Source organism: Harpia harpyja, chromosome 5, assembly GCF_026419915.1.
Source record: "Harpia harpyja isolate bHarHar1 chromosome 5, bHarHar1 primary haplotype, whole genome shotgun sequence".
In the NCBI taxonomy this organism is placed as follows: Eukaryota; Metazoa; Chordata; class Aves; order Accipitriformes; family Accipitridae; genus Harpia; species Harpia harpyja.
This window is the reverse complement of record NC_068944.1, coordinates 79,572,407-79,596,608: the sequence shown is the minus strand read 5'-3', so window position 1 is coordinate 79,596,608 and position 24,202 is coordinate 79,572,407. Positions and strand designations below refer to the sequence as shown.

The window sequence follows — 24,202 nt, the reverse complement described above, 5'->3', positions numbered from 1 at the left end:
CGGCAGCATTCCCCAGGACCAAGTAGTATCATCATAACAGCTCCAAGGTGCAATAGAACAGGGAAAGACTGTGAAAATGAGAAATCCTTTGCTGTTCACAGGCAGTTCCTGGAGCTTCCTTGCCCCATTGCTCACAACACACATCTTACAGCTCTGGGACGCAAAAAGACTCTGACAAATAACTTCTAGTGTAGAAGTGGTGGTCATTCCTGTGGTACAGGGATTGTCACCGACTGGAAAGCTTGCCCCATTCTGGCAGTGTCTGGCACCACAAGAGGGAAGCAGAGAGTTAAATCTATTTAAAGGGTGACTTGCGCAGTGCTTGCCCAGAAGCACAAAGGGCAGCAGGCATCTGGAGTCAGACAGGCATCTACAGGGACCCTGGCCGACAATGCATCAAGACACCACTGCCTGAAAGCATGGTTCACCAAGGCAGAGGAGCCACACTTAAATTCCCAAAACATTAGGTATTAAGAGCTGTAGAGACAGAAGACTGAAGAGACAAGGCAGAGAGCCCTGTTCTTGGACATAGCTCTGAGCACTGGGATACCAGGGAAACCGACCAAACACAGAGTTCAAAGGACGGCCATCCTAAGTTATAAATAAGAAAGAGAGCAAAAAGGACTGACTGACTGACAGAGAGCAGAAGATAGCATGCAGGCCTTTCTCTATTCCTCTGTAGTACAATGAGTCCACATCCATTCTGGTTTGTGTACCAGGGTGAAGGGCTGGGGAAGGAGTAACAAACTTATTCCAAGAGGACAAAAGTCCTCACCATTCACACCAGTGGCAACAGTATGACTAAAGGCTCATCAATCCAAGTCATAGGCTCTGCAGAAGAGGGAGCACACACCAGCTCTTCCCTATGCTGAGCGTTCCACCTGTCAGGAGAGCAGGCATCTTGGCAAAGGCAGGGTGATCCTAGACCTTGACTTCAAGGGAAGACAATTACAAGGTGAAGACCAGAGAAAGCTAGGGAGAATGAGGAACTTCAACTCTCATACTCAGCTGGACAAAAGGGTTGCATATGCCTTCCTACCTGGAGAGAGGATTCCCACTGAAGTCTGCGATTTCCAAGGATTTGCAGAATTTGATGCTTTCAGGAATTTCTGGAATGTCTGGAAAAAATACATGAAAGAAAAAAAGAGGCTTGAGAAGAGCCTATCATGTGGAAAATGGGTCACCAGGTACTGGTGGCAGCCTAAGACACAGTAAGACAAACATATTTTCTTAGCTCCGGACCCACAAGAGCACTCTGCAGGACTGTGAAAGGGTACTGCCTCTTCTAGAACATGAGTGCACAAGGTAGTACTGCTACACTGAGAGAAGCAGGGCTGTGCGGCACCCACTCCCCATTGAGCTTTGACCTTACCGTTACGGGAGATGTCCAGTTCCACCAGTTGCATGAAGTTGGCAACCTCAGGGGGAAGTCTCTGGATTTCATTGTCACTCAGACCCAGCTTGCGCAGGTTCAGAAGCCTAAAGAACGGCTATGACAGGAGACAACAAAACTGGGTCAGCAGAAGTTCTGTGGAAAACCTGTCTTCTCACCTCAGGGCAAACCTGAGCATCCATCCCTGGAGAAGACAACTGCCTTCTCTCATAACCTCTGTCCTGGTGAGGTCCTCAGAGTGCAGTTGCTGCACAGATTAGAACCACGATTAAGGTCTACAAGAGACGAGGGTGAAAGAAGAAAGGCATTTAATGAGTTCACCTTGACGATTCATTTAACTTCTCTATCATCTCACTGCTCTTCTCCCTCCCTTGTAGGATACAAAATGGATGTTCCTTGTTTCCTAAGGTAACAGTTCATCTTAGCCATTCAAATACTATCATCATGAGGAAGTCACTATAAAGCAGCTTGCCCGCAGACACTACAGTGTTTATGAGTCTGGTCCACAGAAGCCAACAAAGGAGAAACATAAGGGGACTTCCAGACCAAAGTCCTGTCCCTGCTGTCATACACGTCTGCCGTACAGTACGTTTTGTCAGAACATCAGTGACAGGTGCCTACGCCAACAGGGAAAGTGTTTGTGCCACTTGTACCAGAAAAGAAAAGGAGCAGGCAAACTATCTGTAGGGCCCAAGTAACAAAGAATTAGAGAAGGAAAGAAAATTCCTTTCTAGAAACACCACAGTCATAGAAATACTGACTGGAAGGGACCTCTAGAGGTCTCGTAGTCTAACAACATCCAACTTTTCTTCACACCTATCCTTATTCTCAGAAGTCAATTATATTAGATATAAATGGTAAATTACAAGATTCATCAATCATACTCTTTCTAGACACCAACATCCTCTCAGTAAGTTTAATAAACACAACATACTATAATTATCAACTGAACAAATCTTGCAGATGTTTCTAAGTATTGTCAGACATCGGATACTAGACAGGATGGAAACCAAGGCTGTGGTGTTTGCTCCATTTCCTGGATCATTTCAGGGTGCCTGGGAATAACACACAGACAATATTGGGCCACTGCAGAAAATAAGACAGTTTTAAGAAGTCTACCCATAATCCACAAATAGATAAAGGCAGAGACTGTTGCACACACACATAGTAAGACTGTGTCTCCGATTGTGTGCTTGGGTTCTGCCACAGCACAGACAAGTCCTCTAAGTCACCTCTAACACTTTATGAGTTTTAGATGGCCAAACCTTAAGCAGCTAATAACTCAACCCGTGATGCAAAAGAAAGTAGCAATGAAGCTAGGAACAAGCTCAGGTCTACGAAGTGACACACAGAAGCCACTTCTAATCCATGTAATCATCCTGTCTGTCCTACACCAGAGGCAGAGAGGGAGTTACAGTAAGCAACAGAAGATGTAATCGCAGGATTACTTACAGATCAGAAAACATGTCCAAAGAGTCAGGGATACTTACACAGACCACACTGAGAAGGACCAAACAAGAACGTGAGGTCTGAATCTTCTTTCTCAGTTGCTTTTCTGGTAATCCATCTGCATAAAAGGTTGCTGAAATGTACCTCCCCAGGCACGGTTGTGGGGTTATTGAGATTTGTTCAGGTTCAGGGTCGTGGGACACCCACAACTATCACCCATAACATTGCAAAGAACGATAATACAGACCAGACAAGGGAGGGGTAGGGAAAGAAAAGTGATACACAACATAACCATGAAAAGATACACAGACCATAAAGAGAGCTGCTTGCCCCACTAGAAGTGATGAAGATGAGGTCTAATAATGTAACTTGAGAAGTTTCTCTGCTGTACATCAAAACCTCTGCAGTTTCCCATACAGATGTCTCAGTCAGGAAGCGCTGCTGGGTGCAAGTGCATGTTTGAGGGACTGCAAAACACAACACGGCCCTTGCTACATGGAGGTTGTTGTGCTTCCACATCACTCCCCATACTGAAAGGGAGAAGTGCTCTGGGACGAACAGCAGTGATATGAAATTCATACTCCTGAGGTCCTAAAGTAGTACAGGAGACCATAATAAGTAAAAAAAGAAGGAAAAAAAAAAAAGTCCTCTTGACACTGAACAGCATAAGTTCTTTTTAATTCAGTTTATCTAATGCAAATCAGTGTAGTAAGAAAGGAAGTAGGTGAAAGTCTAAATGACAACAAAGGTTCAAGCCAGAGCAGGAGGTTTAGAGACTTGATTTGCTATTGTTTCCTAGATCCTTCTCCTAATTTTAGAATGCAAGGAAATTCCAGGCAAGACATTGTGTTGACCTGCTAGAGTCTACAAGCTGGAAAATAACAAAGGGAACAGAACATCTAAAGTCCAAACTTTTAGCACTTCTGCCTACAGATTTCAGGCAGTCTCAAAATAGATGTGCACACTTAAAAAAAAAACAAACCCAAACTAGAATAAACTAGAATAAAATCATGCTATATGTTGCAGTGCAACATATATGGGAAGCATTTATTGACACAATAGAGATTTAGGAGCTAACTATCTGTGGGGCAAACTGGTAGCTGTGAACATTGACTTCGGTTTTACCTACAGTTAAGTTTTACTTTCTTAGCTAGGTCATCAAAATCAAAACAACGTAACACTTCTTTGGCACAGCAGTTGTATCCATACAGTTTATTGCAATTTAACAGAACAAACTGTGTAACAGGCCTTTTACGAGCGTAACTACCTTACTGAAAATAATCAGAATCTACATGCACACAGACATGCCTGTGAAGCCAAGTGCAGACCAAGCCTCAAAATTAGGCTGTCATGACAATTTCACAATGCTTCCCATCCAACTAACTTTGCTTCACGGAGACATCGACTAAATATTCCAAAATACCTTGCTTTGTGTGCTACTTTTTTATATCAGTTAAACAGCATTTTTTTCTCCCCCAGCTTTTTCTTTTAAAAAAAAAAAAAAAAAAAAAAGGTAAAACAAACCCTCCAAAAACAAAACCTCACAGTGCTGACAGACTATTATCAGATCTGTACACAATTTTCCATTCAGCAAACCGCAAGACAGCAAGAGTAGTACATCCTACTTCTTAAGATTCAGTTAAGCTGGACTTTAATAAAATATTTTGACGTGACAAAAATTCAAACTAGTAAAAAGTCATCAGTGGACCTCACAGAAAACAAATGCAGAACTACAGTACTCCCATGCAAGAATTAAGATTTTATATTTGGGGGGAAAAAAAAAAAAAAAAAGAAAGTTAAGCAGAATCCAAGTAAGCCACCACGTCTACTCTGACTAGCAAAACCTTCTTGTTAATTGTTAGGTACCAGCAACTCACTCATCATTAACCCCTTACCAACAGGATTGTGTCAGTGAAATACTGCTAGCTGAAGCACAGATACACCAGCAAGTCTGTATTTTCCCTTGACAGACTGCTTTGCTCATGAATGTCTTTACTATAGTCACACAAACAGTTTTGCCAACAGAGCATACTGATGTTTCCATAACCAGTCTAGTAGACTTAACCACCATTGCATCATAGAAATGCAAAGGTAGACCAGCACTGCTGAAGCAAATAAACAGATGCTGGTTGTTCAGCTGCTGTTCAGAGGTGGGACCGTCTTCAGGAGCAAGCACGTAAAAGCACAGAACAGATGTGCTTCCCAATTATGCTAGCAAACCTTTTAGAAAACTAGCAAGCAGTCAAACTTTGCTTTTATGTCTACTGGAACTACAGCTAATATGATGTAAAATATGGCAACATGATGTAATCAAGAACTGATAAGACTGCAAACACTGTATCTAACACACACGACGCATATAATTTTCAGCTCAGTATTTTGTGAACTGGGTACTTCAACTTTTAAGTCCAACAGTCAAATTTACAAAGTAGGACTGCACAAGAGATTCATTTGTGACACTGGAAATGGAGAACAAATTAATTTTAAAATTGTTACTGGAACTAAGAGTGAAAACTTAAGCAAATGTTTCTTTGGAGTCTGGCAATTATCCCTTTTTCTAATCAATGTTAACCCTGTTTCATACAGCTGGCAAAAAAAAAAAATCACAAATTTAGCACTATACCAAATGTCTCTGTGAAGATGAAACATACACAACTTGAAGATTTTCTGAATATTAAAAAAAAAAAAAACAAACACCAAATCTGCATGACCTAGATCTTTCAGTGTCCAAACTAGACTGATACAAGATCAAAAATAGTAGTTTGAAGAAAAAAACAAGCAGCAATTTTTCACTGTTTCCTGGCATACCAGAAGCCTAAAGACCACAAAGAGCAAACATGGATTAGTACAAATGGACTCCAGTGCACAGGAATTTGGCCAGCTCAGAGTATGATGAAAGTTATCACAAATAAAAAAAAAAGGCTCAAGACAAAGATCGGGGGGTGTATTAATATATTAACAGCATCGTTGGGTAACTAGGGGCGAGAAAACCTTTGTAAATTAGAATATACTACAAACATATTCTACTGTTGAAGTGTGTGAACGGTTACAGGATGGCTAAGATGGAAAACAACTACAAAATTGTCTTGCAAATAAGATTCAGAGAGCATAAACTCTTACACTATCCAGAGCAGAGCAACTGCAACATAACGGATTGGAAATACATAGGCCATTGCTCTCATTAATGTACTGATTGGCTGAAAATTAGTGAAAGGTATAAAGAGCCTGTAAAGCACTACAAGCCAAAAGATAAGAAATACTCCACAAAATTATAACATTGCAAAAAAGACAGAAAAATGTGGAATACAGGCTCTGCAGCATGTTTTCAGATGCAACATCCTCATTCCGCAGCCCCTCTAAAGACGAAAGCAAATGTATGAGAAGTCATTCAAGAGCTATCTATAATTTCTAAACCAAAATTCAATTACTTCCATCTCTTTAAAAAAAAAACCAAAGCCACCTAGATCCATGGATTTTTCAGTCAAAAGGGACAAGGAAGTAATATCCTTCTAATCCTTTGTATATCACAGACCTTTATGACAGAGTCATGAAATAATTCAGGTGGGAAGGAGCCTCGGGAGATCTCTAGTCCCACCTCTTGCTCAAAGCAGGGTCAGCCATGAAGTCAGACCAGGTTGCTCAGGCCTTTGTCTAGTCAAGTCTTTCAAAACCTCCAGCGATGAGGATCGAAAAATCCTCTGGGCCCCTGGGCCCGCCGATTACTTATCCTCACAGTGAAAAAAGCTTCCTTGTACCCAGAGGGAACCACCTCGTTCAACGCCGCCCTGTGCTTCTCGTCCTCCCCCACGCACCGCCGGCCCTCGTCTCCTTGATAACCTTCCTGCACGCACCGGCACGCTGCTATGAAGTCACTCCGAAGCCGTGTCTTCTCCAGGCTGAAGAAGTCCCGTTCCTGCGGCCCGTCCTCTCAGGGCAAGCGCTTCAGCCCCCAGCCACCCTACAGACCCCCTCCTGAACTCACACCAGTTTGGCAACGCCGTTCTCGTACTGCGGGCCCCACAATGGATGCGGTATCGAGGTGCGGTCTGTGGAGTGCTGATTAGAGGGGAATAATCGCTCCCCCAGTCTCTGGGTGCGCTCCTGTCAGTACGTCCAGTATGCTGTTGGCCCTCCACGATGCCAGGGCACCCTCCTAGACCCCGCAAGGAGCTGAACTCTGAATACACGGAGCAAGGATGGAAGCCGAGCACCTTTAGCACATCGTCCGACGGGAAGAGCGGAGAGGAGGTGGCCATGTACAATACGCAACGAACGTTGCCAACAACAGTACATGCAACACGAAGTCAAATTCACAGGTCCGTTTGCATAACCAAATAAAAAGCCTCAAATGTCCCTTTTTGCTGTTGCCAGGCAAACACTGAAGTGTGCAACCAATATAAACAAAGGAAGAGAACCATCAAAACTTTACGAGACCCCTGACTGTGACGAACCTTTCACAATCAAACCACACCAGTCACTTGGAAGCTACACTTACGTGAGTTACACTGCTAGCCGCTATAAATGGTTGGGTTCCCAAGAAACTCCAGGTAAGCTAATGGACCACCCTGAGCTATTTATTCTACTCCTGTGAGAGTACACGACACTTGCTTGTCAGCTAGGTCCAGCTACCCACAATTAAACTGGAAAGGCTTTACTTCTGCCTTAACAACGACTGATGCCTCAGCAACTTTGGAAGACCTACTTCAATACTGAAATATGATGATATATGCAGAAGTGAGAAAGGATGAAACCCCAGTGCAATTATTAATGAACCTCTTGATTCAGACCACTGCCTTGGGTGTAATTTTATAAAAGAAAAATATTAGGCTAATAGAGCAGAATTACTGCTATGACAGTCAAAACTATCGTCATTGCAAAGGGAAAGAAATGTCAGCTTCAAATTGAAATATTACAACCAGCCAAGCAGAGAGCCATCCTGACCACACAGCACTCATCTTCAATGGTTAGGTCAGTCCTACTTAAGGAACATTTCCAAACAGCACACTGTGGTTTTATTTGAGGTTATCCAGAGAAACAATAACAGGCTCAGCCAGTTTATGAAAACAAGAAACACTGGTAGCAGCACATACAGGCTCCATTTGGCAGACTCACCTTTGGCTTCTGCTGAGGAACTGAAATACCTGTGTATTGAGAAAGTCCTGAGCCTCACGTACTGATGCCGAGGCCCAGTGATCTAGGACACATTTCTTACTGATAATGCAAGGGTGCCCAACACCCTACTTTGCAGAGCTTCTCACTGAGTGAGACGCAAAAGCACAAAAGTCCCCGATCCCATGGAGTTCAGTATACATACATGAAGTGTTTTGCCTGCACTTAATTTACAAGCCAGGTTAGCCCACGGCTCCAGCTTTGGTCGCTCTTACATGGGAAAGCAGACTGAGCCCAGGAAGGAGGAAATACCCACCTGATTTAGAAATGAGCTTCTGGCCTCATAGCCTCAACATGTCATGACTGCTCCCCAGCAATGCAGATGGGTGGCACTAGAGGTGGCGCTGGCCAAAATTGAGAGGGGGATGCCTAACTCCTGAGTAGAGAGAAAAGTCTGACAGTCCCCTGTACCCCTTCCTCATTCATTATGTGAGGAACTCTGACTGTCCAACTCCAGAACTGGCTGCATCAGCCGCCTCCTGTTCTGCAAGAGTGAATGGAGCCAGCCGCCACTGCCTTCACACACGGCCTCGATCAGCATGAGGCAGGCATCTCACTGCCTAGGAACACTAGCACAGAACTTCCAGCTAAACTAAGAGAGCAGGGTAAGTTTCTAGAAAGCCAATGTCTGCAAAACTGCAAAAGAGTAGGTAGCAGAACAGTGAGTGAGGGATGCAGATTTCCAAATACAGCAGTTCACTCAAAAAGGTAATTTGCATCACGGAGGCAGGTCCAGCAGAAACACAGAAAGGCTGAGGTTGGAAGGGACCTCTCAAGATCAGCTAGTCCAACCGCTGCTCAAAGCACGGTCAGCTAAAGCAGGTTATCCAGGGCTGTGTCCACAAGGGTTTTGAATATCTCTAAGGATGAACATTCTGCAACCTCACCAGGCAACATGTTCCAGTGTTCGACCAGCCCTCCAGCATAACAAAAAAAAAAAAAAAAAAAAAAAAAAAAAAAAAGCGTTTCCTCATGTTTGAACAGGATTTCCTCTATTTCACTCTGTGCCTATTACCTCTTGTCAGTAGTGTCCAATGGCAGGGACAAGAGTCTGGCTCCATCTCCTTTGCTCCCTGACATCATATATACATTGCTAAAATCCCTCTAAGCCTTCTCTTCTCCAGGCTGAACACTCCCAATGCTCTCAGCCTCTCCCCATATTACAGATGCCCCAGTCTCTTAATCATTTTTGTGGCCCTTCACTGGACACACTCCTGTATGTCCATGTCTCCCCTGCACTGTGGAGCCCAGCACTGGACACAGTCCTCCAGAGCAGAACAGAGGGGAAGAATCACCTCCCTTGACCAGCTGGCAATACTCTTCCTAACTGCTGGTCAACCTGTGGTCTACCAGGACCCCCAGAGTTTCTGCAAAGCTGCTTTTCGGGTTGTCAGTCCCCTGCTTGTACTGCTACATGAGGTTATTCCTCCCCAGGTGCAGAAATTGGCATTTCCCTTTGTTGGACTCCATGAAACTCCTGTTGGTCCGTTATTCCAGACTGTAAAGATCCCTCTGAACAGCAGCACAACAATCTGGTAGATGCAAAGTCGCACACTGCAAGTATACACACAGCAAAGTCATAAAAGGCCCTTGTAAGCCCAGTCTTTTGCCTTTCAGAGGCCCTAGAAAGCATCTGAAGGAGGTTCCATCCTCCCCTCTGCAATTAGCATGCCTCCAACTAAGTTGTGTTTCTTCAGCTTGCTGACGAGAGGTACTTTCTCCAAACCTCAATCCTGCCTCTTTGACTGTCAATGTTCGTATCTGTGAAGCTCCCAGCATTAGTACTGAGGCTGCAGCAAAGCCCCAGGACATGAAAAAAAGGTTAATGGAGCTATTAGGTTAGCCTAGAGAACCACAGTATTCAGATAGTGATGCTGGGAATTTGGGCACCACCCCCAAGGCCTTCCTTTCTGCTGCAGAATAATGCTTAGCAGAGCCTTGCCTCCTCCCCCTGCTCACTTACTCAGATCAAGAGGTGGAAAACGAAAAAAGGAGAAAGGACAATGGATAAAAGGATCAGAACAAACCCTCTGAGCTACCACTCAACTATGCCGTTTTCCAGAAACAACAAAATCCTGAGGGCAGGCCTGGAAAGCCAACCATTCCCCAAATGGGATCAATGATCAAGGAGCCAGCACGGCTCAGTGGGGCAGACAGCACCAGGTAACCCCAGCCACCCCCACGCCGCCACTGCTGGCTGCTTGGAAGAGGCACGGTGGAGCTGGCCCAGTGCTCTGGCAGGAGGGAGGGAAAGGGCTTCGGTCCTGGAGCGACCCGAGCAGTCTGATGATGCGCGGCAGGGTCAGGGATGCAGATCTACCGGGCCCGTCGAGCTTCCCATGCAGACTGCCGGTGCCCACGACACCGGCATCCAACCTGCGGCAACCATGGCCACAGCGTCCCTGCAACAAGGCCAGAGCCCTGCGCCCATCCACGATTCACATGATGGCAGCACAAGCCTGTATGTCCTACAGCTCCCATCCCATCTGCAGAAAGACGCATCTTCACAGCCAAGCAAGCAGAGAAAGCTGTCTGGGTGCTGAAGCCTGGGACTTGGAAAACATTGACTACTTCTGCATACAGACTGCTCCCCCCTTCCAGGTCAGCCCCAGGCCCAGGTTAGCTTCATGACTTCTGAATCTCTGTTTTTTCGAGGCCATAGCAGCAAAAGGGCTTCTGGCCTACCCAAGGTTGAACGCCAGCCCTCCCCTCACCCACCACTGCTTCAGCAAGGAGATCCCCTCCGCACTCCCCACACTAAGGCACAACACCAAGAGAAACGTGAAGCAGTCCCACGCATCTGGGCAGTGGCATTTGTCCCGTTCCACACCCCAAACGTCAGTCCTGCCAAAGGCACCGTGCCTAATCCCAGGGGAAGGGGACTAGGACACGGGGGTCTTTGCTCCCCAGCATCACCTTGCTGCTCTCCTCCGACAGCCAGCCCCCACGCTCCCACCTGTACCTGGACAAGAGCCATCTCCACGGTGGCCAAGAGGGACAGAGGAGGGCAAACAGATGCCCGGGCTCCTCTACCAGTTTCTCCAGAGGAGAAGCCATGCGGTTCTGCAGCACAGACAGCTGGAGGGGGCTGCCTTGGTGCCAGGACCCCTGCTGCAAACAGCAGGCAGGACGGGAGTGGCTGTCAAGGGCCATCGGGCTGTAGGGACGTTTCTCCCCTCAACCAAGCATGCTTTAAGCAGGCTTCACTGAAATACCTCATAAAGATGGGGCATTTCTCAAGGTGAGATGGCTGCAGCACTGCTGAAGGGGAGCAGGACGTGTGCCAGGGGAAGAGTCGTCAGACACCCAACTTGCACAACCATAGAGTCATAATGATCTTACACATAGGCCAACGTCTTTGAAATAAGGCAGTGACAATTTATATGGAGACCAGGAACTGGGTCTACACTGTAAACACGGTCTTTACACTGGAATTGCACAAAACCTTTTTCCTTCTGCAGCTGAAACTATCAAGGCGTTCCCAAGCTCTGCTAGCCAAACAGCGGGTCTCAGACATCTCCTTTTCCTCAAAAACAACCTATGACAGTCCAGGCTGCCTCTGAGACAAAGGCCCAGGGCCAGAGGTGTTTGGACCAGGTGATTTTGCTGCAGGGATCGGGCATACCAACAGTACCTGCTGCGTTACTTCTCCTCTAACACAGGCTAAGGGGATCCAAGGCAGAGGTTTTGCTAACCTTTCCGATCCTGGAAGTGCCAGTGATAAGGAGAGGTCCTCCTTACATCTCATTACTCTTAAGAGAATTTCAAGTCCAACTGTCAAACCCTGCTGGTACAGTCCCGCTGCCTTCAGCAGGACAGCACATGTTTAATTAAAGGCAGGATCAGACTGTGTAGTAGGAAAATAATGACAATTCTCCTGGTGATTCATGAGCAAGAAGAGGGCCTGGTTTCCCATGCCACCATGGGCTGGGCTCGCAGCAGCATGGAGCAGAGCTCCGTGTGTTGGTCCCCAACCAGAACAAATGCACGCGACTCTGCCACCGTGGGCAGGAGGTGTCTGTCAGCAGTGAAATGCAGCAGCTCGAGCAGCTCCTCGAAATGCTCGCAGCAAAACAAGATCACATATTTGAGCCTTGTGTTTCATTCACATTTTTCTGATTAAACACGGGCTTGACATCTTAACAATTGCCCACAGAGGAAGCAGAGACTCTGCTGTGTGGTCCGCAGCCAAGGCATCAGGACACAGGAGCACGCGTATCTGCCTTTCCAGTCTCAGAGACCTACAGGTAGGAGAAGTGTGAACAGAACTGAGGTCCCTCCTTTTACATCTGTGATGAAAGAAAGAGCTGGCCTTTGACGACTGTGCCAGTGGGATTGCCTTTGGAGAAAGCCAGCTGTATGAGAGAGATTCAAGCAGAGCTGGAAGCCAAAACTGCAAAGGAAAACACCTGGGAGTTGATCAGTTCTCTAAGGTTAAACTCAGTCCTTCCAAGTCAAAGCCAACACCTTACAGGTGAGGCCACAGAACCAGAAAGTCTTCTATCCCACAGCTGGGCAGCTTGGGCAAGACGCCAATCCCAGAGGCTGCCCAGCTCCCTTAGCAGAGCAGGAGTCAGTCCACTTCCAGCAGAGCCAACCGCCTCCAGCTAGCACCAGGTTGCATCACCAGAGCAGTGAACCCAAGACACACCTTTCCCTATATTGAGAGAAATATATCTTCCCAGGATAGCTAGATTCATGAAGAATCACTCCACCTGAAATCTAGGGAGCATAACGGAGTTAATGGTAGCAGAGGTCAAAAACGTGATCAGCGCTGCTGAGAGATGAGACCATCAGTTTGGAGCTCCAGCGGAGAGGCCGCACCTCAGTCCCCATCGGGCAGCCCTGCTGCCACGGGGAGGGCACCACTACCTCCATCCAGGTAGACCCTCGCACCAGGGCGTTCCTCAGAGAGCCTCCTGCCGGTTACCCAGAGACTCAGTCTGACCCACCTGAGCAGGCATGGGACAAGACCATGGCCAGTGGATACAGACCGCTTGCCAGCCCAAACAAGGGATCTCCCCAAATAACTGACTGCAACTATAGCGGTGTTTCATTCTCCACTCCTCGCAGCATTTGCCATGGATACGAAACTGGCTTCAGCCTTTTCTGGCCACAAGCACGTAATCACAAACACCTGGAAGGCGGCAACTCAGCAGAGTCCCAAAGAGGACTCGGCCCAACTGCAGCGGCCGAACAGCACGCTGAATACGGGCGGCTACGCATGCTCCCCCTCACACACAGGAGCTCAGAGCCGGCGAGGAGACCAACCCTACACACGCACAGGCTGCTCCCTGGCTGCAGGACGCAGCCCTCCCCAACGCAGGCTGGCCGGATTTCCGACTATTTAACCCCACGGATCAGGCCCTGAGGAATGTGCTTCAAATATATAAAAGTACTTAAGCATCGGGAATACATTCCAGCTAAGACAAAGCAAGCTGTCTCCAAGCCAAAGGCTCACCAGCTGCTTCTTCCCAGGCATTTAAGCGGGGACTGAGGAATGCAGTCCCCTCTGGGGCCGGACGCAGCAACTGTTCCCCTGCAGACAGCACGCTGCTGCCCGAGGACAGCACGCGGGAGCAGAGTGGAATCTCTGGTCCAAACGAAATGACAAACCAATTCAGGGCCACGGAAAGGAAATCCCCAAGCCAGAATTAGATCACATCACGACACCACAATTAACACACCTCTCTAGCGCTTGCATAGAGCTGGGCGGAGGAGGGGGGTTTACTGACGGGACCAATTCATGGTCTCAGACTGCATCTTAAACACGAAAGCAGCAGCGTACAACTGCGTAAACAGAGGGCCCCCCTACTGAAACCAGAGCACAAGGGACCTCCACCTCACTCCTGTACAGTGGGCTGGGAGGAGTCCAAAGGACGATTGCCACCGACACATCGGCACTCCCTGTGGCAGACACAGAGCATCCAGTGGCATTTTCCATTGAAATATGACAAAAGCATTCATCTGGAGAGACCTGTTGAGATTATTGCACGGGACAGTGTTCTGGCTACGGGTGAAGAAGCAAAACCTAATATACTCCAAGTACTATCCAAAGACCTCTCCCCCCTTCTTATCTATTCTACGATTTATCTCTTCCCACTCAACCCCCTCCCTGGCATACCAGCACCTCAGGAATGGTCTCCAGTGCAATAAAGGGACCCGATCTACCAATCTAGTTTTCTTCTAAACCATCTTCTGACCAAAGAAGGGTCAACTAGCAATTACAAAAAAGTAATTTACTTATCTGTAATGCCACAAACATTAGCAACAGCGAAAAATGCCAAGAGTTATACAATAACCTGTTCCAATTGTTTCAAATGGAATTGTATTTTCTTGAGGCAGAAATCATATCACCCTGTAAGTTTATACAACAGATGCATCTCCAGCACCAAGAGGCACCATAAAACAAACAAAAAAACCCCAACAAATAAGCTCTAACCCTGAAACTGGGAAACCAAGACAAGGCAGACGAGATCAAGTTTATTAATCGGTACAGAGCAGAATACTCAGACTACAGCAGACTGTACACTGGGGAGTTCATAGAAGCACATTTGGGGGACTGGAAAAGTCTTAAAGAAGAGTTAAGTGTCCCTGTGTGGAAGGAGACAGCAGGAGATTCTCAGACACAAAAGACACAAACAACTCCTCTGAACAGGAAGAGTACAAAGAATAGGAAGGTGCCAAAGCAGCTCTCAGGGGAACAGCTCAGACATACACCATTAAATACCCTGAACTAGAAATGAAAAAAGGAGGAGTCAGAAACCGCAGAGAACCTTGCAATGCAAGAGCTCTGCGGGCCGTCACATCCCTCTGCCTTAGCACACTGCACGTCTTGTCATCCACAACGCTCTTTCACCACTGTTCCATGCCTCATCCAAGTTTCTATCAGGGAGACAGTGAAACAAGGTTAGGAAATCCAGGAATATTCAGGGGAACATACGTAACAGGTCAGAGGAGACCTAAAGAGGTTAACCTAGTCTTGCCTTTACCTCTAACCATCAGTGAAACACCACCTAAATCATTCCCAGCAGATACTCAGACAATAGCCAAAGGGAATAAGGAGAAATCTTAAGAGGTCCAAGCAGATCAGGTAATGAGCAAATGCTCTGTAGTGCCACTGTGATAATCGTGTTTATGCTTTAGAGACAGCGTCCTGGAACATGAGCAAGGGAAGGTGAACCTATGCCTGTAATTGTCACTGAGGAACACGAGGAATCCCAAAGGTGCCAACTCGTTCCAAGCAGCCAACTTAGCAGTCGATGCACCCAAAGACATGGAAGATGTTATTAACCACATGACAAGAGACATATCTAGAAGTTTACAATAACTAGGTCAGCTGAACCCAGGGGAAAGACTGAGTGGGTGCTTTCACTGATGACATCCCTACATTGTACAAGAACAGTGCAAAGGCAGATTTGGTGAGAGGCAGCACCATTTAGGCCATAGCCACCTAAGTCTTCATTAACTCTTTGCTTCACTGAACTTCTTTGCCACCCAGTATGCCTTTTTACCTCACTGCTACACTTATTTGAACTTTCTCCAAGACCTGAGCTCCTTCTGAGATCCACACAGGGCAGCACACCCACACGCTGTCCAACAACAAAGCTGACTACACACCTTGGAGCTCACAAGAGAAGTGAGTATTAATAGTCAATTCTTATTTGCAGACCTTAAAGCATAAAATCACTTCCGTGCTCCTCCTTCCTGTTCCCTTGTTTGTATGTCCAAGGATTGTGTGTCCAAGAGTTCTACCAGCTCTTTTTTCCACAACTAAGCCTATACCCAGCTATTACCACTTCAGCAGAAATCCTAAATCCCTCTAGTCACCACGCCAGGATTTATAAGACAGACAGTTCCTGCACAGAGAGAAAACTATGAGGGTGAAATGGCCTGCACTTATTTCAACTTCTGGGCAGCAGCACATCCAGAATACCTGGCTTTTGGAGAAACAAGACCACATCCATTTGTACACATTAACTCATACAGCTTCTGAACTCCTGGAAGGAATAGAGAGGCATGCCAACTCTGTGCACAGGTCTCATAACAATCAAGTGAAACCAGTTTCTTGACTGGTTTTGTTAAACAAATGCAGCTTGCAGTTTTGACAAAGCCTGTGATGCAAACAATTCGCATGTAGAAGAGAAGGTGCCCACCACACACTCAAGCCTTAACGGGCACCAAAGCTCAGTCTCATTACAGCTTGGTGAAACACCGAGGAGTCCAGTCACTGATGATTCGTGGTTCCCTGACTTTCTCAGGGAAGGGCTATTAGCATGGAGAGATTAAAAGGAGCAGCTTTACTCCTCCATGGAAGTAAATAAAACCCAAGATCCTCCTTGCAGGCCCCAGATGCCAGGAAATTAAAAGCTGCTCTTAATTAGCTTTGCAAGGCCCCACCTTGCCTTGGGAAAGTGACAAACACCGCTCTCAGGTTTCACCCTGCTCGATGCAGCAGGATCCCAAGCTCTGGACAAAGGACACCGATGCTCTTGCCCCAGGCCAAGGGCAGCCAAACAGGAGGAACTGCTGAAGCCCAGACTGCTTCTACCAGCCTAGAAATGGCCTTGCCAAGATGCAAACAGCAACAAGCAAGAACAGGAAGGAATCTGCACTGGACCCAAAAGGCCTCCTCTCCCTGGTGCTCTAGCCAGGTGTCCCCCTCTCATAATTTTCAGTACAAGCTACTAACAGCTCACCGGGCAGTAGGAAAAAAAAAAAAAAAAAAGTTTTCTGCACTGGGCCCAATCTGTCACGGGAGCTTTAGTAAGGAAAAAGCAAAGCAGAGAAAGAGCAAACCTTCCATTAGACATCCCTAGGGCTTGCCTCTTCAGCACCACCACTATTCAAAAACTGGGAATCAAAGCTAGCTCTTTAATTTCCTCCTTTCCCCCCCTCTATCTGCACAATCCCTCTGCCTGCTCCCCCAACCTCACTTTCCTGCCCAGGTACCCTTCCAGCAGAAGGTCTCCAGCAGCCTGCCCCCCTGCACACTCCTGCTGACACAGAGGAGAGGTCTCCTCCCTCCTCCACATTGACTTGTTCATAATTTTCATTCCCTACTCAGCTCCACCCTCCCTTCCTCCTACACCAGGTCCTACGGGCCCTGCTCCACCCAGGTTTCTTCCGACCTCTCCCTTTTGCCTTCCCATACTCCAAACTGGAGCACTCCCCTGAAAGCACACCAAGAGCCTCTGGATCCCTGTTGATCACGCTCCGCTGCTGAGCTGTGACCGGCGACGTCCGCCACCTCCAAATTCCTCCTCCAAATTCCAGACTGCGTTCATTCCTTTCTGGTGAGACCTGCACCTCTGAAGTGCTCACAGAGAGTGGACTAAATGAGTCAGGTGGTTTTTGAAGCTCTAATGTAATGATTTAGCAGGCTGTATCCTTGAAACCTATACCCCTAGCTGAAGGACCTGCTATTTATCCTGCTGCTGTAGTGTGCTACACGCTCACAGTCCTGCAGAAATCACTTCATGCAAGCCAGGTAGAGCAGAAGTCAGCACACAGCAAGATGTTTCCTCCTCTGGAATTCAGACACCCTCATGAAGAGCATGGGGAATGTATCAAATGGAATTTATCATTTTCCATTAAATCACGCTGTATCACCCTGGCAGCAAATCCCTGCAACAAGGCAGCAGATGCTCCTAACACAGATTTAATCTATCACTTCAAACGACCAGAGTATAGCCACCATAATGAAAAATCTGGACTCAAGACCGGCAAGATTCCACATGGGCCAAATAAAAAAGAAGCAAGAGCAGACAGAAGAGTATTCAGCACTGCAGGACAGAGAGAAACAAGTGTTCACTTCTACAGCTTGGAAGAGAGAGTTCAGGAAAGCGTGGTGGTGTCTGTCATTCAGAAATGCCAGGAGGCAGGCAGATCATCTAATCAGATCAAGAGCAAAGCAGCAGCAGGAAGGGGATATGGGAAGCTCTGGTACAGAAGAAAATGGTGCCACAGAAAGAGCAAGAGATTGCCAGGGTTTCTGGACTCTGGAACAAGCTGAATAAAGATGAAAAAAAGCATGTCAGATGGAGGCGGCCTGGTAGTGGGCTCCATGTAAGAAAACCCACAGAAGAGGAGTCAGATAAATTCAAACATTTTCAAAGGAAGTTTTTTTCTAACTGTAAAACAAGACAACCCTTCCAAAAGCCAGCCACCCCTCCATTCCTTTGCTTCAAAAATCACCTCCACATGGAAGCCTTCCCCAAAAATCCTGCTCGAGCCCTGAAAAACAAACTTGCTGTGGTCAAACTTGCTACCAAAGACTGTATATACTCGCTCACTTACGTTTTTCTAACTGATCTCCGTTTGCTGCTCTCCTCTTCCGCCCCTACACGCACATCTCCGTAGTCCTTTAAACTCTTCTCCCAAGGAATGGGCACACGCAGCCCTATTCTGTGAAACAAGCACACTTCCCTTTCCCCCCATCTTCGTTGGTGGTACGCACAAATCCTCCTCTCAGTCTGTCTCTCACACAAAAGGCATGTTTCCATGAAGCACTCCTCAACTGGAAAGTGTCCCCCCCAACCCGAACCAAAGACCTCTCCCATTGCCCTCCCTCAGGGAAAACACGTGCCCAAATCGAGTATTGCTGTCCTGTCTTTCCCTGGTGGAAGGGCAATTTATTTTCCAATTTTCATCCCATATCCACCTGGTATAACATGGGGATTCTTACCCCTATGTTAGGTATCTGTCCCTACCCACATGGCCCCCAACAGAAATATCCTTAAATAATGCCCTTCCTGCACGTGATTTGTGTGCCTGGGACTAAAAAGTGCACCTCTTCACTGCTCAAGTTGTATTAGCACAAGCCATTAGGACACATATTGGGTCAAACCTTAGGTGGACCTAACCTCCCACCCTCGTTCCATCAAAATGCAGACCTCCTTATCAACTGACTGCGGGCCACCTGTGGCACCAGCTGGAGGAAACTTGGTGGGGGGGCTGGAAAGGGGGAAGACCATGGGGCCTAATTCTGCTCACTCTTCCTGATGTGTCTCCAGGGCACAGCATCTCTAGGCAGCATCCACCAGCTCCTTGGCTTTTTTTCAGGAGCAGTTAGCACTCAGGGGTGCTCTGCTTGCTTTTCCTTCTGTTCCCCAGCTGTACGTATTTGATGCTCACCTTGCTTGTGAGGGAGAGGGCATTTAGGTTTTGCTAGGGATGGGCTGATACCTGTCACGACTGGAGAAAGCCTGTAGCAGCTGCAGACAGCACTTGATATGGAAGAGTGCGAGCACAGCAAGTCCAAAACAATACTTCCTCTAAGTCTCTCCTGGGATATGCAGCACAACCAAGATGGTGTCTTTGCACATACTCATTTTGGGTCGTTTTCTCTTCCATGAACCGGTCCACTTCTTTCCTGAGCTCATGTAAACTTTGAGCATCCATTACGTCATATGGCAAGTAGTTCCACACTTCAACTTAAGTACATTTTGCAAGAAAAATTATTTCGTTTGTTCTGAACAGAGCCCTCTTTGGTTTCACTTAATGCCCTGCAGTCCTCACGCAGGAAGAAACAGTGGTCAGTTGCTCCCTGTTCATTCCCTCCAGGCCATTTGTGATACTCCATACCTCTGTCATCTTATAGAGGAACAGCACTATCATTTTCAGATGGACTGAAGAAATCTTGTAAACGTTTATCTTCCTTGTGCAAAAGCTGTCGCGTATTGAGTCCGATCACGCCATTTTCTGCTCCCCGTTCTCTGTACCTCTTCTGACTTTACTACATCTCTTTTGAGACTAAAGGACCAGAATCTCATCTGCCTGTTCTCTATTGTTTTTCTACTAATTCTTTGCCAGAAGAGTCTAAAAATTTGGGGGAACTCGAACACCAGAGAGGAACCCATGATCCCAGGATAGGTCACGGCAAGAGGTCTGATGCTCCCAAGCCAAACTGACATAACAGCTGGAGTTAAACTACAGCATTCACAAATACAAGCTCTTTGGGTGACAACAGGAAGGAGACGCAGTGCTTAGGACAGCTACACAGTACCTGCTTTCAGGGGCAGGATAGTAGCTATCTGATCACAGACTAAATAAAACATCCATATAAAATTTGCATTTATAATCCAAAAGATGCTCTTCAAAAGCTAACCAAAACCCAGTAATATCTCAGTCCAAAGGGGTTCCATGTAAACACAAAGTAGGACTGTGACTATTCAGCAGGGTACGAAGGAGTATGAGCAGTGCAAGGATCGGCAAGTTCACCGCAGATCGGTCACAATTAGCCTCCTCTGCAGAAAAGACTTCCACTCATTCATAAGTCCTAACCTGCCTGTAACACACATTTTCCAGTAGGTTGAGAAATATCCCCACCTAAAGTATAATAAGATCCCAAGCTACACGATGGAAGAGAGCCGATAAAAGTGTCACACTAGTGTCTCCATACCTGAACAATGCACCCTCACAACTGAAGCCCACAGGCAGCCTGGCTCACAGTAATTCAAAGGAAGACAAGCAGGAAAGACAAAGAGAATGCAAAAATATTAGAGACATCAAGAGAGCAAGAATCTGCCATTTGTATACAAGAGAATCTGCTTAGGTAGGGACGCGTAAATTATACAGTTTAACAAAACCAAACCAAGTTATTTTGGCCTGAATCAAAGACAAGTTTTTGGTTTGCATGCTGGTTTTTGGTTTTCTTTCCAGATTTCACAGCAAATTTCGTAACATGTCAGTAATTCAACAAGAAACTTTAAAACAAAAAAATAATGACCTGTTTCTCAATTTTTAAATAAAAAGGTGACTTAATCTATACTCACTGACGAGCACCTATCCAAACAAGCTACAGTCAAATGCTTTGTCTCTCTGGCACAAGTAATACTTCACTAACTTTCTAAAAATGGTACAATTTCCACAGGGGCTATGTGGTAAAGCTTCCTCCAGAACATCCTATAGCCCAGTAACGTTTTAAGGCCTCCTCCTCCCTGAGTGGCAGGTTCAAATTCCAGTTCTCGTTTGCAGTGTCCTACGCTCCAGATTACCCAGCAGAATAGGAACATCATCGTTTCAGTTCCTGCTGAATGGTACATTAGGGCCCGAACATGAGAGCTCGGCCGGTACCCAAGACTCCTGCCTTGCGAAAGCAAAACCTTTGGGAGTCGGAGACGTCTGGGTCGAGCTGGCAGCTGTCTGCTGAGCAGATCTCCAGCCCTCTGCTTCTACAGAGAAGTCACGTCGGCATGGTGTGTGGCAGCACGCTAAGGATTTATCACCAGCGTTACCTGAGCAGGGAGCTCTGTGGCTAAGCAGAACTGCGGAAGAAGTTGCACGCGCAGGCTGAAGTCCCAGACAATAAGCATAAAGCACCTCTATCGCTTTTAATAAACACATTTGATACCTTCCGCGGTTTACGGATTAAACCGGAGTTTTTAAGTTCCCGTTGCGCGTTGCTCCCCAGTAAGCGCGGCGCACAGGACCGCTGGTTCGGGCAAAGCGTGTCTCCCCCGCGGGCAGGAGACCCCTTTACCGGGCAGAGGAGCTCCCCTTCCCGCGGCAAGCCGCAACGAGCCTGCGGCTCCGTGGGAGCACGAAACCCACCCGGGAGTCCCCCTCCCGCACCGGAGGCGCTTGAGCCCGGCCGGTTCCGGCTGCTCCGCCGCCCGGCCCCGGTCTCGGCGAGAAGCACGGGGAAGCCGGCCGGCGCTCGGACAGACCGAAGCCGCGCTCCCCACCGGGGGAGCGGGCCGGGGCGGGGAGAAGGAAAGCGGCGCGGCCGGGAGGAGGCCGCTCCCGGGAGCGGGGCCGCGTAGGCCGGGGCAGCGCCCGCCCGCTCCGCTCAGGGGCCGGCGAGAGGCGGCCGAGGGGAGAAGGCGCCGCCGGCCTCGGGCGGCCCCGGCAGGACGGCGGAAAGGGGCGGCCTCCCGCCAGGCCGGGCCGGGCCGGGCCGGGCAGGGCTCCGCCGGCCTCCAGCCCCGCCAGGCCGGGCCGGGCCGGGCCGGGCCCGCGGCGCCGGGCGGCGGCCGCGCTCCCCGGACCGCAGCGGACCGAGACCTCTACCGGGGACCCGCGGCCGGGCGAGGCCCGCGGCGGGCCGCGGCCTCACCTTGGGCAGCTCCCGGAGCTGGTTGGCGTCCAGCAGCAGCTCCTCCAGCGAACGGCTGTAGCGGTAGATCTCCTCGGGCACGGCCTGCAGCGAGCAGTGCCGCCGGTCCAGCGCCTCCACGTGCCGGTTGCAGCGCCAGAGCGGCGGCATGCACCGCAGCATCGCGCCGGGGATCGGCCGCGATCGGCTGCGGCCGCGCAGGGGCGGACCCGGGCGGGCAGCCGCCGCCGCCGCGCCGGGAAGGGGCCTGGCCCGAGGGAGGGCCCGGATGTGCGGGCGGGCGGGCGCTGCGGCAGGGCAGGGCCGGGCCGGGCCGGGCCGAGCGGCGGTCCCGGTTCCGCTCTCCGCCTGGCGCCCAGCTCCGCGCCGACCCCTCGGGCTTGGCCGCCGCCGCCGCTCGGGCCCCGCCGCTCCACCGCCCGGGCCCGGTCGGTTCCTGGGGCCGCGCCGCCCCCCCCCCCCCCCCCGCGAGCGTCCCTGGGAAACGGAGTCCGCTCCCGCCCTGCCCCGCGCCCGCCCCGGCCCCTCCTCAGGCCGGAGCGCGGAGCCGGGGGGGGGACGACGGACGAGGGGGTCCGCCCGCCGCTGAGGCGGAGCGGGGCGGCCCCGTCAGGCCCGGGCAGCCCCGGCCGGCAGCCCTGGGTACCAGGGGAACGGAGCGGAGGCGGCTCCGGGAGCTGTGGGCGGCGTTCTATGGTTCTACGGCTGATGGCGGCGTCGCAGCTGCGGCCGGGTCGGTGCGGTCAGCCTCCGCCCCGGCAGCGCTCCGGGTTCAGCCGGGAGAAGTAACGTCCCAAGGGAAAAGCAGCCCCAACTTTATTTGTAGGGCGAGAGCTGTGATGGTTTCCGTCGTCGTTTACGTGCACGCGCTCTCTCGGCGGCTGGACTTCGCGTTCGGAGTGCGAGATGGCATTAGGAAAACACTTTGAAAAAAGCCTGTGCCGCTGTGTAAAGTTGTGGGAGGCATCAACGTTTCTTTTTCAAAAGAGTAGTTAGGCTCAAGACGGTATACGAAGGCAATCGGAAGTACAAAAGAGCTCCACTAGGAAGAGAGCTTGAACAATGCCCACACGCAGCAGAACATGAGTCAAGGGGGCACAGCGGAGGCTTGTAAAACAAGTGCTGCGTGAGGAGAAATGGAGGACATTTAATTACCATCTCCATCTCCCACACACGCACAGCAAGGCACAATCATGACAGACTAGGTTTAAAATCTACACGTGCATTCAGTTCTGGGACACGCTGCCGAGGATGTTGCTTTGCGACAAAAGCGTGAAGTCCAAAGCGAGTCGTTACCTCCAAGTTGCCCACAGGACAATGCACCACCCTCCTTGTTATCATCTCATATTGCTTCCATGGTTTCCTGGTCTCTTTATCACTCTTTATCTTTCTTGCACAGTTATTTTTGCACATTTAAGTTTACCACCTCTTCATTTCCCACCTCCAGCCCAGCTGCATCACCCAGTCATTATGCTCATCTCCTCTCCAAACAAGATTCTGGGTCCCAGCTATTTTCTACCTTGCACACAGGTCTCCAGCTCCACACCAGTTCTTAGAGTGGACATTCTTCTCACAGATAAAACTTTCAGAGATAAATTGTTCATTCCTCAGTGTTTGAAGGTGGCATCTCATCACACACGCACTTGTGCGATGCTGGGCAGAGCCCGGCACCCCAGGAACAGCCTCGGACACCAACCAACCCAAGGCAGTACACAAGCTCCTTCTATATAATCTGCTTTCCTCATACTGCAAAAAAGTCAGAAATATTTCTGCAACAAATAGAAAAGTGACTAATAAATGAGTGAGGCACTGGTGCTTGTGAAAAGCAGAAGGTGGTGAGAGTTATCCAAGCAACTGCAGGGCCTTTCAGCTTCACTGTTAGTAACAGGCAACGGCTGTGAAATTCTGAAGGAAGGAATTTTTAAACATTTGGGTTTATTAATATTTCATTTGCCTCCATTGCAGGGTAGTCTATAATAGAGAAATCATACCACATTAACCTATGACTTAACACAAGTTATTTTTTTTTCTGGGCAAAATTACTAACTCATGTAATGCATCAGTTGTAGTAGCCCACCTGAAATCACAAAGGTAGCTAGGAAAAAAATGGGGGTCACTACAGAAACTGTAAG

The 24,202-nt window shown here is 48.6% G+C and overlaps 1 protein-coding gene across 50 annotated transcripts in view; it reads right to left on the bottom strand.

The window, feature by feature from the left end:
- Window positions 1–22,500, bottom strand: part of SCRIB (scribble planar cell polarity protein) — a 114,898-nt gene extending 92,398 nt beyond the window's left edge. For 29 of the 50 annotated variants that reach the window (XM_052788002.1, XM_052788003.1, XM_052788015.1 and 26 more), the window contains exons 1-3: window positions 22,071–22,497; window positions 1,373–1,490; window positions 1,040–1,118 (exon numbers count right to left, since the gene is read on the bottom strand). In XM_052788002.1, coding sequence (XP_052643962.1) covers window positions 1,040–1,118; window positions 1,373–1,490; window positions 22,071–22,232 — 359 coding nt within the window. In that variant the 5' untranslated portion in view covers window positions 22,233–22,497. Of the gene's footprint in view, window positions 1–1,039; window positions 1,119–1,372; window positions 1,491–22,070 lie in introns of all 50 variants that reach the window. The other 21 variants (XM_052787993.1, XM_052787982.1, XM_052787998.1 and 18 more) reach the window with 3 other exon arrangements.
- Window positions 22,501–24,202: the final 1,702 nt, after the last annotated feature.